Below are 23,922 nucleotides of genomic sequence, written 5' to 3'. Positions count from 1 at the left end.
TCTAGAGTGGCAGGACTGACAAAAGGAGGGAGTGAAAAAATTGCTAGCCCAAGACAACTTAGAAGGTTGGCAAGAAAGTTCTACCACACTGGGGTGGGAGTGGAATGCAGACCAGCACAAAGCATACTAGCACAGGGAACACCACAGAAAAGTAGCAGCAGGCCCTGGGAGCAACTAAATAGCACCAGCAGTGTCTGCTTCCAAAGCTTTCAGCCTATAGATAATGAAGAGGTTAGAAAACTGGTGAGAAGGAGATTAAAGGGCTGCCTTTGCTACCCTTGAGTGCAGGACTCTATTGCAATGTTCATATTTGGTCACAATCATAGAGTGAGAAAAAGTACTAGAATATTAGAGCTTGTAGCTGCAGAGAAGCAGGAACCCTGCTTACAGTTCCAGGGCAGAGAAGAGTGCTTATGGTCATTCATAGACCAGAGCACAGGCCAGGAAAGTAATAAACACACCTTTCCTTAGATCATAGCACTTTGAAAGAACTGAAAGATTACAGACCACCAAAAATTACTCTGAAAACAGCTACCCAAAAAATCCTGAAGTTTGAGACAGTTCCACCTGCACCCTTGGACCAGAGTCCATCTTTAATACATAATTATATTATATTATATATATATATATATGTGTATAGAGATAGATAGATAGATAGATAGATAGATAGATAGATAGATAGATAGATAGATGGTATTATATATATTGTATTATATATTGTATATAATAATATCTAGCTAAAAGTCAAGAAATAGGTTGGAAAATGAGAGAACAACAAAAAAGGAAGCTAACCATAGAAAGTGAATATGGTGAAAAGGAATATCAAAACACAAACTCAGAAGAAGATAACAAAAGCAAAACTGCTATATCCAAAGACTCAAAGAAAAATGTGAATTGATCTTAGGTAATAATAATAATAATAATAATAATAATAATAATAATAATAATAATAATAATTCTTGAAAGAGCTTAACATGGATTTTAAAAATAAAATTATAGAGGCAGAAAAAAATGGAGAAAGAAATGACAGTGATTGAAGAAAATCACGAAGAAGAGTCAACAACTTGGTAAAGAAGGCACAAAAAATTACAAAAGAAAAATAACACCTTAAAAATAGAATAGGTCAAATGGTAAATGAGGCACAAAATCCAATAAATGGAAGAAAGCCTTAAAAAGCAGAATTTGCTAAATGGAATATATATATGCATATATAAGAACTCCTTAGAAAATAGAATTGGACAAATGGAAAGGGAGGTACAAAAGCTCATTGAAGAAAATAATTATCTAAAACTAGAATTGGGTAGGTGGAAGCTAGTGACTTCATGATATATGAAGAAGCAACAAAACAAAATCAAAAGAATGAAAAAAAATAGATGTAAGTGTGAACTATCTCATTGGAAAAAACAACTGAGCTATAAAATAGAACCAGGTGAGACAATTTAAGAATTATTGGACTTCCTGAAAGCCATGATCAACAAAAGATCTTGCACATCATCTTTCAATAAATTATCAAAGAAAATTGTCCTGATATTCTTGAACCAGAAGAGTTAAAAAGAAATTAAAATAATCCACCAATCACCTCCTGAAAGAAATCCCAAAGTGAAAAGTCCCAGAAATATTATAGCAAACTCCAGAGTTTCCAGGTTAAGGGGGGGGGGATGTTGCAAGCAGCCAGAAAGAAACAATTAAAATATTGTAGAGCCACAGTCAGAATAACATAGGATTTAGCAATTTCTACATTAAGGAATCATCAGACTTGGAATATGATATTCCAGAGGTCAAAGAGCTTGGATTATAAACAAGACTCACTTACCCAGAAAAAACTGAGTATGTATACTCTGTCAGGGGGCAAATGGGCATTCAATGAAATACTTCCAAGAATTCCTGATGAAAAGACCAGAGCTGAACAGAAATTTTTCAAATACAAGACTTAGGAGAAGCATAATAAGGTAAATGGGGGTGGGAAATCATAAAGGATTCAATAAAGATGAACTCTTTCGTTTCCTATATGGGAGGATGATACCTGAAACTCCTAAAAACTTTTTTTTATTAGTATTAGCATAGTTAGATGGACTATACATAGATGGAGGGCATGGGCATGTGTTGAATATGATGGGATATCTAAAAAACTAAAATTAAGGGATAAGAATGAGGAATGCACAAGGAGAAGGGAAAAGGGAGAGATAGAATGTGGTAAATTATCTCGCATAAAAAGACACAAAATAGCTTTTACAGTGGAGTGGAAAATGGGGCAAGACAGCAGGAATGCTTGAATCTTACTCTCATTAGAATTGGCCCAAAGAAGGAATAATATACCCACTTAGTTGGGTATTGAAATCTCTGTTACCTGTGGGAAAATAAGAGTTTATTGGGAAAAGAGAATGGAAAAGTTAATAGAAGAGAGGGTGACTTAGGGAAAGTGTTAGAAGCAAAACATTTATGAGGATAGAGAACCAGAAAGAAGAGAAAGAGTAGGAAAAACAAGAGGAAAATAGGATGGATGGAAATGCACAATACTCATAATTGTGGGGAAAAGAAACATTACAGCAAGTTTCTCTGATAAAGCCTTCATTTCTCAAATATATTAAACAACTGAGTCAATGTTATAAAAATAAGAGCCATTTTCCAATTGATAAATTGTCATATGATATGAAAAGGCAGCTTTCAGACAGTTATCAAAGCTCTCTATAGTTGTATGACAAAGTGCTCTAAAGCACTATTGATTAGAGAAATTAAAATTGAAATACTTCTAAAGTACCAACCCACATCTATCAGATTAGCTAATATGACAGAAAAGGAAATTACAAATGTTGGAAGGGATGTGGGAAAATTGAGACACTAATTTCACTGTTGGTGGAGTTGTGAACTGATTCAACCATTCTTGAAAGCTATTTGGAACCATGGCAAAAGGGCTATAAAACCATACATACCCTTTGGCCAAGCAATACCTCTAGTCAGTCTGCATCCCAAAGAATTTTTTGAAAGCAAAATGGCTTATATATACAAAAACATTTAGAGCAGCTCTTTTTGTGGTAGCAAAGACTTAGAACCTGAAGGGATGCCCATCAGTTTGGGGATGGCTGAACAAGCTGTAGTACATGATTGTGTTGGAACACTTTTGGGCTATAAGAAATGATGAACAGGATGCTCTCAGAAAAACCTGGAAAGACCTAGTAAACTGACGCAAAGTGAAGTAAGTGAAACCAGGAGATGGAAGTAAAGAAGAGATCCTGAAAAAAGTACTTTATGAAAATTTGAAAAGAGATAGATCATCTAGAGTTTGGGAACTCAGAATATGATAGGGAAGGCTTCATAAAAGAACCATCATCTGAACATGCTCTTAATGGAAGAGAAGAATTTCAGCAGACAAGAAGCCTACATTAATACATGGAGGTAGTAGGGAGAAAATGAGATCAGAAAACTTATTAGTTCTATGTGGCTAAAAAAAATTGAATACCTGAAGGGCAATAATGTGAAAACAGGCTAGAAAGGTAGATTGGATATAGCTTCTGAAGAGCCATAAATTCCAGTCTAATGAGTATGTATTTATTCAATAAACTATGGGGACATTCTGTTTTGTTTTGTTTTGTTTTTTAACATGTGCACTTTTATGTGATTTAGTTTTAAGTCAGTGTACAGGTAAAACTTTTCTTCTCCCGCTCATACTGGCACCAGTCACATGTAATTCCCAGGGAGATTTGTAAAAAGTCTTCATTCACACCTGTTTTGGAGTTAGGGACAGAGACAAAAAAGGAGAGAGCCATTTTTGGTTCTAATATTTTTTGAAGGAGGATATACTGAGGAAGAAGATTCAGAAAATAAGTAGAATTACATAATTTACATGTAAGAAATACTACTGCTTCTTCTAACCCTCTTGTCTGGATTTATGTAAGCAGCTCCTTTGTATAGAACAGTGCAGCCTTTATTGACACAAGAAACTCCCTGTAACAATGTACCGTACTCTATTTGGAATGATCTTTTTTTTTTTTTTAATGTACAAAGTCCTGAAGATGCACTATAGGACTTTGGGGTTGTGTGACTCTCCCTTACACATTTAGACTGCTCATTATCTTCACTATTTTCATTTTAAAATTATAAAGCATCAAAATAATAAAAATAAAGCCATGTCAATATTATATCTTTTGCGGGCATGATTATCATGTCACATCCTTTGCCAAAACACACACATACACACACACACACCCCAGGTCATTTAGAAGCATTTGTACAAAACAATGGAGGTATTAAACTCATCATTTGGTTTGCCGATCCACATCTACTTGAAAGAGACCAAGGAAGCGAGGATAGAGCCTCCAATCCAGAGTATAGGCAGTTCTCACTTCAGGTAAATGTGCATTATACAAATTCAACTTTATTTAAAGGATTCTGAAAGACATGGGAAGATTTAACAGAAGCATGTATAAAGAGAGTTTGGAAAATAGTGTATTCCCATTTAATTCCAAGTTTTCATGGATTTAAGAAAGATGAAACATTCAAAGAAGTCATTGAAAAGACTGTAAAATTAAGGGGCAGCTAGGTGGCACAGTGGATAGAGCTCCAGCCTTGGAGTGAGGAGGACCTGAGTTCAAATCCAACCTCAGACACTTTATACTTACTAGCTTTGTGATCCTGAAGTGAAGATATTTAACAGATGGGCTGTTAGTTCACAGACAGCCTGATCCAGCCTCACCAAAAAAAAAAAATGAATAAATAAAATTTTAAAAGACTGTAAAATTAGTGCAAGAATTGGAGGTAGAAATGGATAAGAATGATGTGGAAGACTTGATTGGGTCTCATGGAGAAGAACTATTGAATGATAATCTGATTGAGCTGCTAGCTGCAAAGATTGCTGAAAAAGAAAGAGAAGCTTCAGAACCTCAGTTCAAACCGGAAACATTCACAACAAAGCAGTTTGGAAACATTTTATCATTTGAGTTATTTTTTCTTATATTGAAAAGATGGAACCACATACTTTAGGACTTTTACAAATCTAGAGAGTAGTTGAGGATAATATTACCTGCTATCATCAGATATACAAGGAAACAAAGAGAGAGTTACTGTCCAAATATCCCTTGATAGTTTCATAAAAATGTTGCAGAGCCAACCACCAGCGATAAATGCTAGATATAATGGCTGAGGAAAGAGCAACATACTGCACATTTATGTTAACTTTACTGTACAGGGTATACTTTATCATTAATTTTAGCTTAACTTTCATAATTCTGTTTATTATTGTGGATATAGTATTTAATGTCTGCATTTTAGTACAGTTTATGATTTATGCAGAGGTATTATTTTGCATATGCCTTTGTTATATAAGTTAAGTGAAGTGGTTAGATAGAGGTAAATTTGCATTACATAAAAACCACCTTACTTAGAGGTCTGCAGACTGGTTGTTATCCAAAATGAGAACTGTTTGTACTTTGTGTTATGGCAATAATGTGGATTTGTGTCTGTGTTTGTGTGTGTGTGTGTGTGTGTGTGTGTGTGTGTGTGTGTGTGTGTGCTGGGAGCTAGGGCTATCATCTCCTACATCCTGTAAGATATGCATGGGTATGTGATCGTAGTATCACCAGACAATATAGTATTGCCATACAGATTCTTACACATGTCAACATCACACTTTATGATTGAAGCAAAGGCTCATGGATACAATAACATTCCATATCTAAGAAAGGTGGTTAGAAGAGGCCTTATAGGTGCCTGAACTTTAAGCCAATGGGGATGACCTGAAGATCAAAGAGTTCATAGCTCATTTCAATATAAGAAGTAGATGCAACAGTGGCCATCTCTTCTCATAAGTCTAGGGCAACATAACACAGCTTTTTGACATCACACACAATTTTCCTCTCATTGGTAGCAGTGAAGCTGGAGCCTCTCAGTGAAGATATTTAACAGATGGGCTGTTAGTTCACAGACAGCCTGATCCAGGCAGAGAATGGTACATGGAAATATATAACCTTCATAGATGGGCAAGATGTGGGTCACACCATCATTGAAATGATAACAATATCACAGTGATCACAACATTATAATACCAGTGGTATGACCAGAGGCATACAGCGAGAGCACAGCCTCTGTTGGGAGTGTGCATGACTGAGTAAGAAGAAGTTTAAAAAATAAAGGGGAAAAAAGCATCTCAGTAAAACCCAGAAACTAACTCATCAGCTTAATTTTGTCAGTAGATTCCACCCTTACTCCCCACTTCCATACTGGTTTAAAAAAAAAAAAGTTGAGGAGGAAAGTACAATTTCTCAGCTCTTCTCCAGGGCCAATCTATTTGGTCATTATAATTATATGACATTTAGTTTTCTTCATTTCTTCCTTCCTTTATTCCTTCATTTTTATTTACTTGTTGAAATAATTATGTATACTGTTTTCCTGGTCTTCATTACTTTACAAGGTCCTATTTATTTTACAAGGACTTTACAATCTGTGTTAGTATTCCTGTGCTTCACTGAATTGTTCATATCATTTCTTATCACACTCTAAGATTCTACTATATTTATGTGACATAATTTGTTTAACCATTTCTTTAACTGATGGCTTACTCTTTAATTTGAAGAGGTTGTAATGTATGGTAGTATTTGTGTGGCTCCTAATTAACCAATGAACAAGAATTTATTCAGCATTTACTATTTGTTGGGCACTGTACTGAGTTCTGGGGATACAAAGAATAAACAAAAAAGTCCCTGCCCTCAAAGAGCTTATATTCTAATGAAGGGGAAAAATGTACAAAAGTAGGTGCACACATACTACATAGAGAGTAAATACAAGATAATTTTAAAGGCAAAACTATTAGAAGCAGAGTTACTGGAAAGGCCTCAAATGGAAGGCAGCAGATTGAGCTTGGTTTTGAAAGAAGCCAGTGATTCTATTAGGCATAGGTGAGGCCCAGAATTATAAACATGTGTGTCAGCTAGTGTAAGGAAATAGAGATGAGAGATGGGGTGACATGTGTAAAGAACAGCAAGTGTGCCAATATGATAGAAGCATATAATGAATAAAAAAAGTTAAGTGTAAGAAGATTAGAAAGGTAGAGAGGGACCAAGCTACAAAGAACTTAAAATGTCTAGGTTTATATTTGACTTCAGAAGTAATAAGGAGACACTCGATCAGACATAGGCTGTAGAAAATGTTTTTGTCAGCTGGGTAGAGGCTGGCTTGGAGGAGAGAACAACTCGAGACAGGAAGACCAATTTAAAAGCCAACAGAGCTCAAGTGAGAAGGTTTAAAAGAATGTGATGACTGTGTGAGTGAAGAGAAGAGACTTGTAGAAAAGATTTTGTGGTAAGTTAAACAACATGACTTAGCAACCAGTTAGAAGTATATGGTCAGAGTGAGGAATTAGGAAATGATACCAAGGCATCTGCATGACTGGAGGGATGTTGGTGTCCTTGACAATAACAAAGAAATTTGGAAAAAGAATGGGTTTTGGGGAAAGAGAATGAGTTCTGTTTCAGACATACTGAGGTTGAGATGCCTACAATATCCAATTCAAGAAGTCCACAGTGAGAGAAAGGAGGGCAGACTAGGGGAAGGGATATTCAGAATGCATGCCATCTTGGGGTGGGGGGAGGGGTGAGATGAAAATTTGAAACTCAAAATCCTGTGGAAGGAAATATTGAAAACTAAAAATAAATAAATTTAAAAAAAATGAAAAATAAGTACACAAGGCAGTTGGTGATGGAGGATTGCAGTTGAGAGGAAACACTAGGGCTGCATATATAGATTGGAGAGCACAGAGATGATAATTAAACCCATGGGATATCATGAGATCACCAAGTGAGGTATTAATCAATCAAACACCCAAATGACAATCAAGAAGCATTTTTTTCAGCACATTATTATGTTCCAGGCATTTAGTTAGGCATTGAAAATAGAGACAAAAATGAGTCAGTGATTAAGGAGCTTGTCTTCTCTAAGAGGAGATGAAATACCTAGGTGGTCCAAGCAGCTATTTCAAACAATGGATAGAGTTCTGAATTCATACTCAGAAAGACATGATTTTGATTTTTTCCTCAGATCCTTACTGGCTCTGTGACCTTGGGCAAATTACTTAACCTCTTTCAGCCTCAGTTTCTTCACCTGTAAAATGGGAATACTGATATCACTTATAATAAGGAATCAAATGATATAAATTTATGTAACACTTTTGCAAATCTTTAAGTGTCATTTAAGTATGATTTATATCTACATAGACTCAGAGGCACAATGCACAAAATCAAGTCAATTAAATATAAGGTAAAAGACTCTGAGGGTGTAATTCAGCTCATATCAACAATAGATATTTATTAAGAATCTACTGCATGAAAGTCATTTTTCTAAACATTGGGCATACAAAGAAAAAAAAATGAATCTGTACCTGTTGTATCAAGGAGCTTAAATTATAGTAGAAGGTACAACATGAACACAAATAAATATGTACAAAATAGCCTTAACAACTGAAGATGGTTGTAGTCAGAAATAACTCAGGGAAGGTATGGTCCCTCAAGCTGAGCTGAGAAGACGGATAGTAATTTTGAAAAGAAGAGCTGTGAAGGGACTGTATTCCAGCATAAGAGCTGCTTATGGTAATGCAAATGGTAAGGACATAGAATGTTAAATTTATCAAAAAAGTATTAATCCATTGGCTGTAACATACAATTAATAAGGACAACAAAATGGAATAAGTATGGAAAGAGAGGTTAAAGCCAGATTGTGTTGTTGTTGCTGTTCAGTTGTTTTTCTCTGTCATGTCCAACTCTTCGTGACCCCATTTGGGATTTTCTTGGCAAAGATACTGGAGTGGTTTGCCATTTCCTTCTCCAGTTCATTAGCAGAGGATCTTAAATGTCAGACAAAGGGGTGAGTGAGTGTGTGTGTGTGTGTTTTCCCTGCAGGAAATATGGAATTTCTAAAGTTGTTGTTGTCGTTATTGTTTTGGGAGGCAGGCAAGTGATATGGTCAGAACTATGCCCTAGGAAAATTATTTTTGGAAAACACATGGAAGATAGATTGGAGAAGGGAGAGAAGAGAAACAAGGAGGCCAGTTAGGAAGTACAGAACATCAGAATTGGAAGGAATCAATAAAACTATCTAATCCTACTTGAACGAGGAATCCTTCTACAACCAAAAAACTATGTGTTGTAAGGCCTGGTATGAAAAGGCAGAGCAAGATGGAAAACCTTTACCTTTTGTGACAACACATTCCACCTGTATACTGTCCTGATTACCAGAAAGTTGTTATTTATATTAAACCTAAATGTATCTCTTTGCAAATTCCCCTCCTCTGTCTCTAGTTCTGAATTCAAAAGTCAAATGACCCAAACCTAATCCCTCTTCCACAAGGCAGCCCTTGCAGATATTTAAAATGGTCCTACTAAGTTTTCTCCCATCCACATTAATATCCTCACTTCTTTCAATTAAGTAGACATTGGCATAATTTTTAAGCCCTTTATAATCCTGACTGCCTGCCCCCAAAGGATCAGGGAATCATGTATTGAAAGCTAAAAGGAAATGTAGAGATCCAACCTCCTAATTCTATAAAAGACCCTGAGGACCAGAGAGATTATATGACTTGGACAAAATGTCCCAGGTAGTTAAGCACCAGAATTTGTAATTAAATGAAATCAAATCCTCTAACTTCACACCTCTTGCTCCTTCTACTGTATGCCACTGACTTTCTCACCAAGTTTGATATAGGAGAGAAGTTTTACCAGAATGTATGATCCAAACTGAATAAAAAGCTAACCAGTGGCTAGTTTTAGAAGCACCTTAGCATTTTCAATACTTTCTGAAAACCTACAACTAAAGCAACTTTGCTAGAGTCATGTGGGATATGAAATGTGTCCCTACATATGTGGGGAAGGTTGGTTAGGAGAACAAGAGAGAAGTCCTTGAACAGTAAACTAAAGTATTAGAATTCTATTGTGTAGGTTATGAGGATTCATGGAAAGTATGCACAAGCAATCACACCCCTAGTTAACCTTTTCTTTAGTGTTTCAAATAAAGTAAACTGTTGAAAATTTGATTAAGGCTGGGATAAAAAATTAATGACAAATAGTTTTGACTGAAAAACGAAAATTGAATGTTAGCTGGTAAGAAGGAATTTGAGTAAAGGATTTTGACTACTAGTGAGAGTGTTGAGAAAAGGAAACCTGGGGAGCTGAAAAATCATTATAAATTAATATTGAGCATCCATAGGTCTCATAGCTAAGGAGGTTATATACACAATATAGAACAACCTCCCAACTGAGACAGAATTAATCACTCACTAACTAAAAATATGGTATGAGCCAGTTAGGTCCAGGCTAAAATAAAAGAACTGAGAAACACTGTTTTATGCATAAAAGAAAGTAAAATGCTTTGAAACCAGGAGTTAGAAATAAGTTCTTTCATCATTTTCTTTTCTTTTGTTTTTCTTTTTCTTTCTTTCAATATGCCTCACATTCAGTTCAGGTGATAGATTTAGAACTGGAACAACCTTAGAGATCATTGGGCCCAACTCTTGTTTTATAGATAAGCAAACTGAGACTTTAAGAAGTCAAGTCATTTGTCCTAGGTCATAGAAATAATAAGTTTTGGGACTAGGCCAGGCCTTCTGACTCTAAATACAGTGCTATTTCCACTTCACCCGGCTTATTATTATAAATTATATTGATGATACCACATATTTCTATTACTTTAATATGTCTTTAGTCTTTTGTTTCCTCAATAAGATGGAGATTTTTAAGGCTTATCAGTTACTGTGTTAAAGAAAACATGAGTTATGACATAACCACTTACTCCACACTGTATGACATTTCATAGCTATCTGACTTTCAGCAACAGACTTAACCTCTCTTGGCCTCAGTTTCCCCAACTGTAAAAGAGAGATAATTGCTGTAGCAATTACCTCCCAGAATTACTGTAAGGATTGAAAAGACAAAGTATGCAAAGCAATTTCTAACCCTACAAAGGAACTATATAAATATCATATAAGTGATAATTATGGCTTTAAGTTTTCCCATTTCAAACTTTGATTATATTTTGGCAATGTGGAAAAATAACCACTGACATACACCAAACTGTATTTTATGATTGATCTTACTTTTAGTTCTTATTAAGCTTCTTGAAAAAACTGTATTCTAAGCTCCCTAATTCCTCATCTTCTCCTTATTTTCCTTGATCTTCAGTCTGACAAGACGTTCCAAAAGCTTGTTGTGTGTATATGCGTGTGTCGATGACGGAGGTGGTAGCAGGGGAGGGATGGAGAAGTGTAGAGTATAGATCAGACTAAATATAACACCTCTCAGGAGACTTTACTGATATGTGTAATGGCTCATTCTCCAGTGACTAATTGTCTGAAATGAGAGATCAATGTGCTTACTGCTGTTAGTGAAAGTAATTTTTTCTTAGTTCAAACATTAGAGTTACAGCTTTTAGAAGAAAGAATGAAGAAGGCTAAAATATAAGACAATTCAGATGGGTTGGTTCATGTCTGGCTGTTTAACATACCCACACATTCACATACACTCCTCTTTGGTTCTGCTTATTTATATTCTTTGAAATTCTGTTTTTCTTCCCAACAGCTATATCCAGATTTTTTTTTTCTTCTGGAGCTTAGTAATTTGTAACCATTTCCCTCATTTTTCTTTAATTCAAATTCAACAGCTGATGATACACCTTTTTTTTGTTAGCATAAATGTCCTTAGATCATGTAATTAGTATGAACAGCTACAGAATTATTATCCTGTTTACATAAGTACTATTTATCTACCACTCCAGCAGCATTAAAAACTTTGTGTTTCTGTGGAAATTAGTCACTCTTTTAAAGACAAAAGAATACCCTTAGCTATATATTTACCTTGAATTCAATCTGTAAAGTAGTTGGCAACTTGGTATTTAGACCTTGGCATTTACTCAGATAAAACCAGCAGTAACAAGTTTTCTATTTTTTCTCCTTAAATACAATTGAATGAGATAGAAAAATATTTTTTACTCTTGTAATTCTAGTTGTTGTTATTGTCATTTAAGGAGCAATTTTTTTTATTAATTAGCATCTAAGGTGTTATGTTGGTTGCATGATTAATAGCTCATTAACAACGTCAACATTAGTTTTAAATCTCCATGTTTTTGTTACCTTTGCTCTGTTCAATTGCTCCAAACTTCTTCTATATATTCTATGTGTTCTTTATGACCACCTTGTAAGTATAAACCATTAAATTATATAAGATATTGGGTGAAATAATTAACATAAAATTCTAACACTTTTTTTTAAAGACTCCCTGTTCTTTGGATGTTCTGCCAATTGAATACATGGTCTGATATTTGTATGTAAAATATAACATAGAGTAAAAATGGTTTTATATCTGACTGAAATTCTATATTGTTTCAATGTTATAAAATAATCAGTATGATTATGAACATTTAGTGGCATCATTACTGGTAAGTATTTATTTTCATGAAATTAGTGGGTTAGAAATGTCTTTAAGGCTTTCAGCTCAGTCTCTCTTTTTCTACAGTTAAACTCTTCTTTACTATGATCCAATAAGTAAGAATTTTGCAGTAATAGAATGCCTTAGGTTATTTTTTCTAGTGGGAGGCTTTAACACTCTACCATGTCAGGTCCCAATTATACTTTTCTGTCCTCCTTGGCTATAGTTCAAATATCTAATCACTTATTTATTTGTCTTTTGTATAACCACATCAAAAATTTTGTCTTATATCATTAACCCCTCAGGCAAGGATTCTGTCCTTTTAAATTAGTCTATAATATATTCAGTAGAAAACAGCAGTCAATGAAGCACTAAATAACACTTTGTCAGCAAAGACAATCATGGTGGAGACTGTACGTATACTATTAGTATATTCATTTCCAGAGACTGGAGAGGAATGAAATCAGGGGTACTATGAGAGCTTTTCTTAAAATGGAGTTTCAGAAGGGAGCTGACCAATCAGAGCGAGGGAACAGTGGGTCAGAGTAAACTTCCAGTAAAAAGAGGTTGCAGGAATAGAGAAAATCTCCAAGGTGAGAAGAGGAAGAGATATCAAATGGACAAGTGCACTGGGACACAAGAAATGTTCAAACCCAGAGGAAAAGGTATTCAGCATATTGGGTGCATTTTCTATTGAGGATTGATTGAAATACATGGACAGGAACTGCAAAGAAGGAGAAGACATGAATGAATTATGATCTAAACTGGTAGAGGGAATGCCCAATGAACTCATAATGAAAATTGTCTGCATTGGTATATAGTAACAGCTCCCTTTAGCATCTGGGTTTAGCCACACTTAACAGAAGGTTAAAAACATTAAATATCATTTAAAATCAACTAGTTAGAACTATTGGCCTGAGAATTAGAGCAATAGCAGTAACTAAAAAAAGTATAAGTTTCTAATGTGGATATTACAAAATACTCTCTTGTGCATTATCTTATTTGTTTCTCACAACAGCTCTGTAAAGTAGGTTAAAGTAGTTCCCATTTTACAGATGAGGAAACCAATATTTAAAAAAGTTATGAAATTTGTCCAGCAGTGTAGATTGGTAGGAAAAAGTGTGGATGTGGAGTGAGGACAAACAAGGGTTTGACTGCATTTCTAAGTATCAATGTCTTCTATAAAATGAGATCATAATACCTATGTAATCTAAGATTATAGTGAGGATCACTTGCATATATATATATATATATATATATATATATACATATATATATACATATATATATGATTATATACATTATATGTGTGTGTGTGTGTGTGTGTGTGTGTGTGTGTGTGTGTGTATGGAGAGAGAAAGACAGAGAGAGAGAGAGAGAACATTTTGTTATTCATAAACTGGCACATAAATGCCAGCTTTTATTAATAGTGAATGACACAGCTAGTCTTCTGATATCATCAAGCTTATCTTTCCTGGTTCTGATTCTGATTCTTCAGCTCATGGTTTCCACTAGCCAGTCAGTTCACATTTATCTGAAGCATGGGATCAAATATTGGATATATATTTTACTGAACAGTTTCCATTCTATTTACAAGGACCTCACACACTGGATGTTTGATGGCTACTGATCATTATTCAATCAGTATAATCAGAGAAAGACTGACCAAAAACAAAGTAGAATGTGACTGCTCTATCTAGCTCAATATTTATTTTCCAGTTCCTTTCAATTTAAATAAAGGAGTGTTTGAGGTAAACATATGTGGCTTTTTTCAGTAAAATATTTTGAAGTTAACAGATCAATTTTACTTAAATTATAAGACTAAAAGGGATTGAAAACAGACATTCTAGCTATCCCTCTGTATGTGGACATGGCTGAATTTGTATTATTCCAGAAAAAAGAAAAATATCCATGTCTTCAAACACTTTAGAAAAGAAGATTCCATAAACTCTGCTTTCAGTCACATGGAATGGGGAAACAGAACATTTAAATTTGAAATAGTTACTGATAATCTAAGGTAGTTCTCAGAAGGATCCTTTATAATCAATTATTATTCCTATTGATTCCTGCTTTATCAGTTTCAGATGGTATTAAAAATTGTGCATTTATAATTCACTATTAAGATAATTTTGGTCTAATGTTTACATTATTGCCTTTGTTAAATTATCTTATAACAAATCTTTCCCCCAACAAGTCAGCAAACAAACGTAGCCATGGAGTTGGTATAGATGGTGTTCTTACATTATGAAGATGCAAAAATATTTTATTCTTCCCTTGATTGAATTCAATTATCAAACATTTATAGAAAAATTTACTGTATGCAAGGTATTGAAGCACTTGGTACGCAAAGATTAAAATGAATCATTGCCTGACCTTGAGCTAAAAATGTCGTACAAAATGTGATTTATATGTTCAACTGTAGGAAAATCCCATGCTCAGAAAATGATATAAGCAGTCAACTTTCCTTTCCATATTTTATAAGATATAAATATGGAATAAATATATTTAGACATTTTAAAGTTTTTCAAAAATAAAATGCCAGCACTTTGTCTTTAACTTGTGAAATTGAGTCTCAAAACAAGTTTACTTAAAATAAAATTGTCTAATGTGCTATTTTCAGAAGACTATATATATATATATATATATATATATATATATATATATATATATATAGTCTGTTAAATTGTTCAGTTTAGTTATTCTAAGCTAGTAAGCACATAATGAAGGTTTTTGAGAGGAAGAGATGCATTAACCTTATACAATATCAAAGCCATTTAGGCAAGTCCCATTTGCATTATTCAATTTTCTATAAAATGACATGTATGTGAGGAAAATAAATTTTTTAAAATCATTCAAAGAAAAAAAGTATTTTATTTTGATGCTAATGGAAGGAGACTTTGAAACAAAGCAGGCATACTTTTTAGGTTAAAAAACAAAGAAATCAATTTGTTTATGTGGGTCCAGAAACTAAAACATACATTAACATTTGTGCTATGTATGTGAAACTTCTGAATTCCATATATAATGTTTTGCCCATGTTATAAATATTATGAAACTCCTTGGTAATTTAAATTTTTTAAAAATACTTTTTTTCCAATTTAAAAAATCCTATATTTGAGATTTGCTACCTTTAAGCTATTGGATGATTTTTAATTAAAATACATATTTCTTATGAATTAATATTCTCCAGGTATATTCATATCTGAAAATAGGAAAAATCACATATTTGTCTCCCAAGAACATTGATGTGAAGAAGAAATTTAGATGACGTGATGTCAGATTCAGGGTCCATATCTACCAAATGAGAATGTATTCTAAGAATATGCATGCAGGAGAAATTATATTATTCTCAGTAAAAACCATCCATTTTTTTTCAAAGCATTCAAATAAACATTTTTTGAAATATAAATAAAAATACACAGTACTTACAACCATCTTATTTAGGGACACCCAGCAATCTGATGGGAAGTCCTGTAGTAATGGTACTAAGAACTGAAGACAGCCATCCCAATGACAAAGGAGAAGCATCATTCCAATGAGGTTAAATATTCTCACCACCGCACTTGCTAGATCATATGTCATATGGAAAATCTGTTGATCAAAGTTTAAAATCAATTCAAATCGCCAATCATTTTGTGTAAGAACACTACCAAGTACTGCTGATAGAGAATTTTTCTAAATATAACTTTTTACTGATTTAATGCAAAAATTGTAAGCTCATCTACAAGTATTTTATGTAGATTCATTATTTGTCTCCACATTCAAGATAACATTGAATTCTCAACAAGGTAAAGGACATTGAATAAGTAAGTGGAATGTAGAGATAAATAAATATAACTATATATATTTACATAACCATATATATGTATATATCAGTTATTTCCTAGAAATTTTTTAAAGGCTAACAAAAATGAACAAAACTAACACAACTGACCATAACTTGTTTCTGTTTCTACTCACTTTACTGGGTATATACAAATGTGTATTGGAAAAGCCCAAAGATAGAAAACTAGCAGGAAAAGTAGTGCAAAAGGTATATAACAGATAATCGTCTCTCAATAGAATAACAACTTGTATAATATATAGTGCTAAGATTTTCAAAGCCCTTAAAATATGCTATTTCATTCAATCTTTAGAACAACAATAGGGAGCTCAGTGCTACTGTGATGTCCATTATATGATGTTATGCCTATTTCACAGTTGAGGTAACTGAGACAGATTAAAGTGACTTGCCCAAGGTCACACACTTGGTGAATATCTGAGGCAGAATTTAAACTCAGGTTTTCCCAACTCCAACTTCTGCCCTCTATTCATTGTGCTACCTAGTGACTGCATAACAATTGACAGGTCTATTGAAATTGTCATCATATGAGTTGTTGATTGATTTTTAAATAATGATCAGGATAATTGTTAAAGCTTAGACATAAATTAACCAAGTAACATTTGGGGCAACTGGGTGTTACACTGGATAGAGCACTGGGCTTGGATTCAGGAAGATTTATCTTCAAGAGTTCAAATCCAGCCTCAGATACTTACCAGCTGTATGATCCTGAGCAAGCCACTTAACCCTGTTTGCCTCAATTTCTGCATCTGTCAAATGAGCTAAGAAATGAAATGGCAAAGCAATCCAGTATCTCTGCAAGGAAAACCCCAAATGGGTTCACGAAGTATCAGACAAGACAGGAATAACAATGATAACACTTATTTTTCATAACTGTAGGAATTTATATAGTGATTGAAGATTAGCAAGAATTTCGCATGCCCAGTATCCTTTGAGCCTCCCAACAGCCTTGTCAGGCTTCTGTAATTATCATTTCTATTTGCTGATGAGCAAACTCTGACTCAGAGAGGTTATAGCTTGATCCCAATCTCTCTGCAAGTAAGTCTAGCCTTTTGAGGCTACCACATTGCCTTCCTTGCTCTCACATAGCAAACAATGCAGTAGTTGGGCTAGTTCCAAAGAGTGCAAAGATATTTATTGAAATATACCTTAGCAAGCTAGAAAGCTTAATACAGCTTCCTAAAATTTTTAATTTTCCTAAAATAATTATAAAAAAGTATACAATCATGGCATGTCAAGCAATTTAGAAGCTCGATTTTCATAAAAAAAAATAATTCTTACATTGTAACACAAATGTAATTTGTTACTTATTCATAATTATTGTTCTTTTTTTGGGGGGGCAGGGTTAGCTAAGACAAAAAGTCCAAGGAGTAGGAATCATTTGGATAAACCTTTGAACCTTATCATCTCAACAGCAAGAGAACATCATCATGTGTGCTAGGCTATGATGTAGCTGACATTCATATAGAACCTTTAAGGACTGAAAAGTGTTTTTACTTTAACTATCACTTTGGATTCTAAAAGCAACCCTCCCAGGGAATTCTGATAGCCATTTTACACACAATTTACAGATATGGAAATTGAAGCTTAAAGAGGTTAAGCAAATTGGATGAGATTGGAACCTTTGGTATTTCTTGTCCTAGGTAGTTTCTGTTTATTTGTTTGTTACCCACTAAAAGGTGTTTCCTGTAAGTGGAATTTTAGAGCATTCATCTTCTTATCCCTATTTCTTCCAAGACTAGAGCCTTTTTTCCTAGTATAAGTCAATTATGGGGCAAAAATAAGGGCAATCTCCAAAATTCTGGCTTGGCCCTGGTCTGGGCCTGGTGATCCATGGGATCCCATGAGTGAAAGGTATCCCCTCTTGATTACCATTCAATTGGTAGGAATAATAAGATGAACTTAGAATCAAAATCCAGAATGTTAATCATTAAACCAATGGTCCAAGATCTATGAAGACCCAATTTTTTTCTTCTCGTGAAACTTTCCTGAGGATATTTTCTGAAATTTCTTTTTTTCTTTATCTTAAAGTATCACAGGGCCCAGGTACATTACTATATTCCAGAAATTATATAGCCCCTGAGTTCCCTTTGAGTAGTTTCAACCTGGGGCTGCCTCTGCTTCCTAGGATTTCGATCAATCAACAAATCCACAAGCACGTATTAAGCATTTACTATGCTCTAGGAGCTGGAGATACAAATGCAAAGAATGAAACAATCTCGACTCAGTTTTGCTGAATTAATGAGTTTTTAATGGGGAATAAGGTCCAGCAAGCCTAGAAAAATGGGTTGTTGCCAGGTGGTTAAGGGACTTGAGTTAAACAGGGAGTATATATTTTATTGTTTGGAGCCACTGGGGTTTACTGAGTAAAGCTGTAATTGTGGTCATCTGAGTACTTAAGGAAAATGTCTGACAATAGAGTGTTGGATAGACTGGAATGGAGAGACATTTGAAGAAGGAAGACCAATTAGAAGGTTCTTGCAGTAATCTAGGACAGAAGTAATAAGGGCTTAAACTAAAGTGGTACTTATAGGTGTAGAAAGAAGTTTTTAGATATAAGAGATGTCATCGAGATGAAAAAAGAAATATTTGACAACTGATTACATACGCAGCATGTGGGTGAAGAGTAGTTCTAAAGCAGGCCTGGATCCCTGCATTTGTCTCAGCTTTGGATTTTATTTTAACATAAAGGAAAACAATAAATCTGTATACCTTGGGCAATCTAAATGGAGATTGCCAGCATTGTTTGATGACATTTGCTAGAACAAAAATGTATCTCCTGAGGAGTGAAAGATTATATTCAGCTTTGAGGATTCAGGATTCTGGTAGTTTTGTAAACCTGTTTATCAAATCTCTAACACATATTTGAGGCAATGGGAGAAAATGGACTGAAGGTTTTAAACCAGCTAAAGCATCTGGTACGTGTAAGTAATGGTAGAAATGAGTTTCTGCATTCTATTTATTCTTATGATATTTTCATCAAATTTTGCCCTGCTGAATATATAGATTTGAAATCAATTTCTGGTATTGCAAAGGTAGAAACCAACTGTTATACATAGATATTTCCTATCTTTCTAGATATAGTCAAATATGAATCATTAGTTATATATATTTTAAAGGGTAATAAATTTGGTATTTCTGGCTTCTACTATTGTTTCCATAACACAGCTCTCCTTTAATTGGAAGGCAACTGTGGCATAGTAGATGGAGGATTGTATACAAAATCAGAATAATATTAGTTTGAATCCTTGCTAGCTGAGTGACCCTGGTCAAGTCATTAACTTCTTACAGCCTCGATTTTTTATCTGTAAAATGAAGTTGAATTTGATGCTCGATAAAGTCCCTTCTAGTGCTAAACCTATGATCCTATCATCTCTTTTAGTCTAAATTTCCATTGAAATCCTGCTGGTAAAATTATGTGAGATTATTTTATTAAAATAAAAACACGCAAAAGTAAAATTTGTCATGTCAAGTTTTGGAGAGTAGTAAAAAAAAATCCAGATTTTAAATTTGTAGTTATTTGTCAAGTCACTGCTTGAAATACAATTAAAAGTTGGCTTACCTCAGATGTTTCTATTAAAACATTGCTAACATGACTGCTTGTTCCTTATATTTAATTTGCTCTTTAATAAGAATTTTCCTCCATGATAAATTAATATCTTTTTATTACTTGATGAAGATTGAAACATTGTATCATCCAAAATTAATAAAACATTTATAATATTGATATACATATAATATTCATATACATATAAAATATTTAGAAATAAATTTTAATTTGCTGGACTAATTCTGTGTTTTTTAAAGTAATGATCAGTGTGCCAAGGATAGTATTAGGGGAACAAGACTATGTATCATGGCCGGTTACATTAATGATTGCTTAAATATCTTATGGAACTACCAATGTGAATCCACATTAAAAATTTGTTGTTGTTATCATTAAGTGTTTTCAAGTAAATTTCACCCCATCCCCATTAAGAAATTAATTTATTTAATATACCAGGCATTAAAATGTTCTGATCACTCAGAGGACCAGATGAAGGTCAATAATTTGATTTGGGGGAAATTACAGGGAAAATAAAATTAAACAATACAACTATTAATTAAATTACATGAAGTAATTTGTAGTGAGTGCTGGTGTGGGGAATGGTATGATTTATTTTCTAGAACCTGAAGATTCAATAAAATAATTTTGTTATAGAAAACTCAATCTCCCCTTAACACAGTGTTTTTCATTTTATTCAGGTTTCATCAGATATTGATTTTTTCTAAAAGCAAGTCTCACTTGACACAATAATTATAGTCAGCAACAAAAATTCTCTCTAAGTTGACATATACACATTGCTTTGAAATTTCCCCTAAAAATTAGAGTGGGATTCTAAATTTCTAAGACAACATCTACTGAATGTGACACTTAAGCAGTTGACTGTGTCATATAACATCACATACTAGAGAAAGGATTTGACATTTCCAAAACTTATTTTGCAATTTATTTTTTTAAACTACATGTTTGACAGAGCTAGCCTGTTGTCACTATGTACTAAAATCCACTCCCCGCTCCCCACCCTACCACCGGTAGCGCTAGGGAACAAGGCAATGTCAATTTTTGGATACACTGAAAATGAACACGCATTATGAACACAAAGAGACCAGTTGGCTAAATCCCTGATGCAAGTACTCATCAACTATGGGCAGACTATCATAATAGCTTTCTAGTTGATCTCACTGCCTCAAGGCTTTTGCTACTTCAGTCCATCTTCCACAAACAGGGCACCTTACTCAATAAATTCCAGTGGTCCCCTATTACCTCACGATAACCCTGTTTGGCTTTTAAATGCCTTCATAACCCTTCCTGCCTTTTCAATATCCTTACTCTTCATTTTCTTCCATGTACTCTATGATCCCATGACACTGGCCATCTTGCCCTTCCTTCTACAATGTACTCTCTCAACTGTACATTTTGGCTATTCCTAATGCCTCAAATGTTCTCCCTTCTCACCTCTACCTACTGGCTTTCATTAAGATTCAGCTCATTTTTTTTTTCCATTCTATAGGAGTCCTTTACATGTCTCTCCCACCTGTGGTCCCTCAATCCCTCTAGCTTTTACTTTGAGAGTGTTGTTCAGTGATTTTTTTTTTGTCCAATTCTTCGGGATTACATTTGGAGTTTTCTTGGCAAAGGTACTGCAATGATTTGCCCTTTCCTTCTCCAGCTCATCTTACAGATGATGAAATTGAGGCGAACAAGGTTAAATGACTTGCCCAGAGTCCCACAGCTAGGAAGTGTCTGAGGCTAGATTTAAACTCAGGAAGATGAGTCTTCCTGACTTCAGGCCTGGCACTCTATCCAGTAACCCACCTAGCTATCTCTCACTTTGAGAGTACCTTCCATTAAAAAAAAAGACAGAGACAGACAGACAGAGAGATAGATACACTTTTTTTTTTTGCATGCTGTCTTCACCATTAGAATGTAAGCTCTTTAAGGACGAGGATGGTGTTTTCACATTTCTTTGTATCCTCATAACTTAGCACAGTGTCTAGAACAAAATAAGCCCTTAATAAATGTTTGTTCACTGATCGTATATTAATTTACATTTTATGCAGTTATGATATTGTAAGGACAAGAATAGTGACTTCAATACTACTGCCAATTTCCCTCCCAGGTAAAAGCTCTGCTTCGTCAATGATGATGATGATGATGATGATGATGATAATGATTTTTTTAATCAATTGACTTCTTGTTACATGCAGCCTATCATTTCTAAGCCACATATTGACAATATCAACATCTATTTTGTTGTTGCAAACTTGTGATTTCATCAGTACAAGAAAGTCCTCCACTGATGGATATCTGTAGCTTTGAGTGTTCTAATTAAAAATACTTCATGTAGACCTTCACACAGAAAGAATTAGGATGAAGATCATTGACCAAAAAGCTATCATATATCAGCAATAAAATAGAACTATACAATTGACACACATTTCTAACACCAATTGCCATTTTCCGATAGATAAGTGGTCCCCCCTTTTTACCCTGCCTACTAGCTATTCAGATTTTTTTTACATATTTTCTTCCCCAATTTAGATGCCAGCTTTTTGAGAGGATTGATGATCTTTTTGCCTTTATTTGTAGGGAAAGGACCAAGGAATAAAATAGGTTTTGTCATATGCTTCCCAAAGGCCAAATTTTTTCAGTTATATGTGACTACATGTCCTGAAACAAGCCCTAAAGCTCCTATTTATGGACTAGAGCCAGGAAGGTCAATTCTGAACATGCTCCATGGAATGGCTCTGAAAGGCAAATGAAATGTCAGCTACATTTGAAAATTGACTAAATTTCCCAAAACCTTTGACTGAGCAATCCCACTGCTAGGCATATACCCAAAAAATAAAGGACAGAAACAAGGGTCAAAAACTTAAGTACTCAAACAGAGCTGTGAATTAATTGTTTCAATGTTCCCTCCCAGAAGAAAGATAGCAGTACTCTTTGGAACAGCAAAGAACTGTTATAACAAAATTGTTATGATTTATTAAGGAATGTCTAAAAAAATCATGTAATATGAATAAATGCAATATTATCATGCAGTAAGAAATGATAACTGTGAGGAATTTAGAAGAATGTGGGATTACTGGAATAAGTAGAGCCATAAGAAACACACACATATTACAATAACATAAATGAACAGATCACTAGAAATGGGAGGGGGGAGTTGGGGATGTGAGGATAACAAAAGTTCCAGAGAATAAATACAATGCCAAAATAAGTTGCTATAGTGAATGTTTTTGCTTAGTTGTTGTTGTTGTTGCTATTTTCTTTTTGAACACAAAGAAAAATTCAATCTCAGGTTAGCCATGGAGTACGTTAGACTCTGAAGGAAAACAAATCCATCAATAACATATTTAAATATATTAGGCTATCAAGTTGATTATTTTAAAAAATTAATAAAGATAAGAATGTGGTAGCACACTCCTATAGTTCTTGTTGCTAGGGAGGCTAGGGCTAGTGGGCTGCTTGAGTTTTGTGATCTGTTAAGAACTTCACAGTTTTATCATTTTAGAGTTTATTTAATTTGTGAATATGCATATAAGTTCCTAGTCTGAAGCTAAATGATCTTCCATATTCTTCTAAATTCCTCACAGCCATCATTTTTTACTGCCCATTTATGTGAGAACTCTGGGGTTTAACTAATATTTACTACGTAATTTGAAATATCCCCTGGATCAAGGGTCTTGACATTCTAAGCATAAAATATGTCAGTGTATTGATTTGAACACAGTATATTTGAATTGCCTCTCTTAGGTTGTTTCAATGTCACAGTTTGAGAAATGAAGAGCAAATAGATGCTTCTATTTTATTTTTCACAATTTTTATGAATTTACAAAAATAATACAAGCAAGATAGCGATAAAACCCAGGATTTTATGTCACTGTTGGAAAGGCTCATGCTCATATTTATAAATCTAAAAAAAACCAGTATCATCTGATTAGAGACACTGGCACTGACTAGGCTTTAAGCCTGGGATCTACAGAAAGTTTTCCAGGGGTGTAGTGTCTGTATATACTTCCAGTTCCATAGTTTTGATCCTGCAAATCTCTGATCTCCTGGACCTGGCATGCCATCACTATCTCCTCAAGGTATAGAATTACCATACTTTGGGCAGCAGAGAAGAGGGGACCATGGAT

The 23,922-nt window shown here is 34.3% G+C and overlaps 1 protein-coding gene across 1 annotated transcript in view; it reads right to left on the bottom strand.

The window, feature by feature from the left end:
- Positions 1–23,922, bottom strand: part of HCN1 (hyperpolarization activated cyclic nucleotide gated potassium channel 1) — a 603,333-nt gene that overhangs the window by 263,610 nt on the left and 315,801 nt on the right. Inside the window, 1 exon segment of the mRNA XM_020996730.2 lies at positions 15,828–15,989. Within this exon segment, the coding sequence (XP_020852389.2) occupies positions 15,828–15,989 (162 nt within the window).

The sequence above is a fragment of the Phascolarctos cinereus genome, unplaced genomic scaffold (assembly GCF_003287225.1).
Source record: "Phascolarctos cinereus isolate Bilbo 61053 unplaced genomic scaffold, phaCin_HiC Scaffold_4;HRSCAF=312, whole genome shotgun sequence".
NCBI classification, from domain to species: Eukaryota; Metazoa; Chordata; class Mammalia; order Diprotodontia; family Phascolarctidae; genus Phascolarctos; species Phascolarctos cinereus.
Note: the sequence above shows the minus strand (reverse complement) of the source record. Positions and strands in the feature narration are given on the sequence as shown.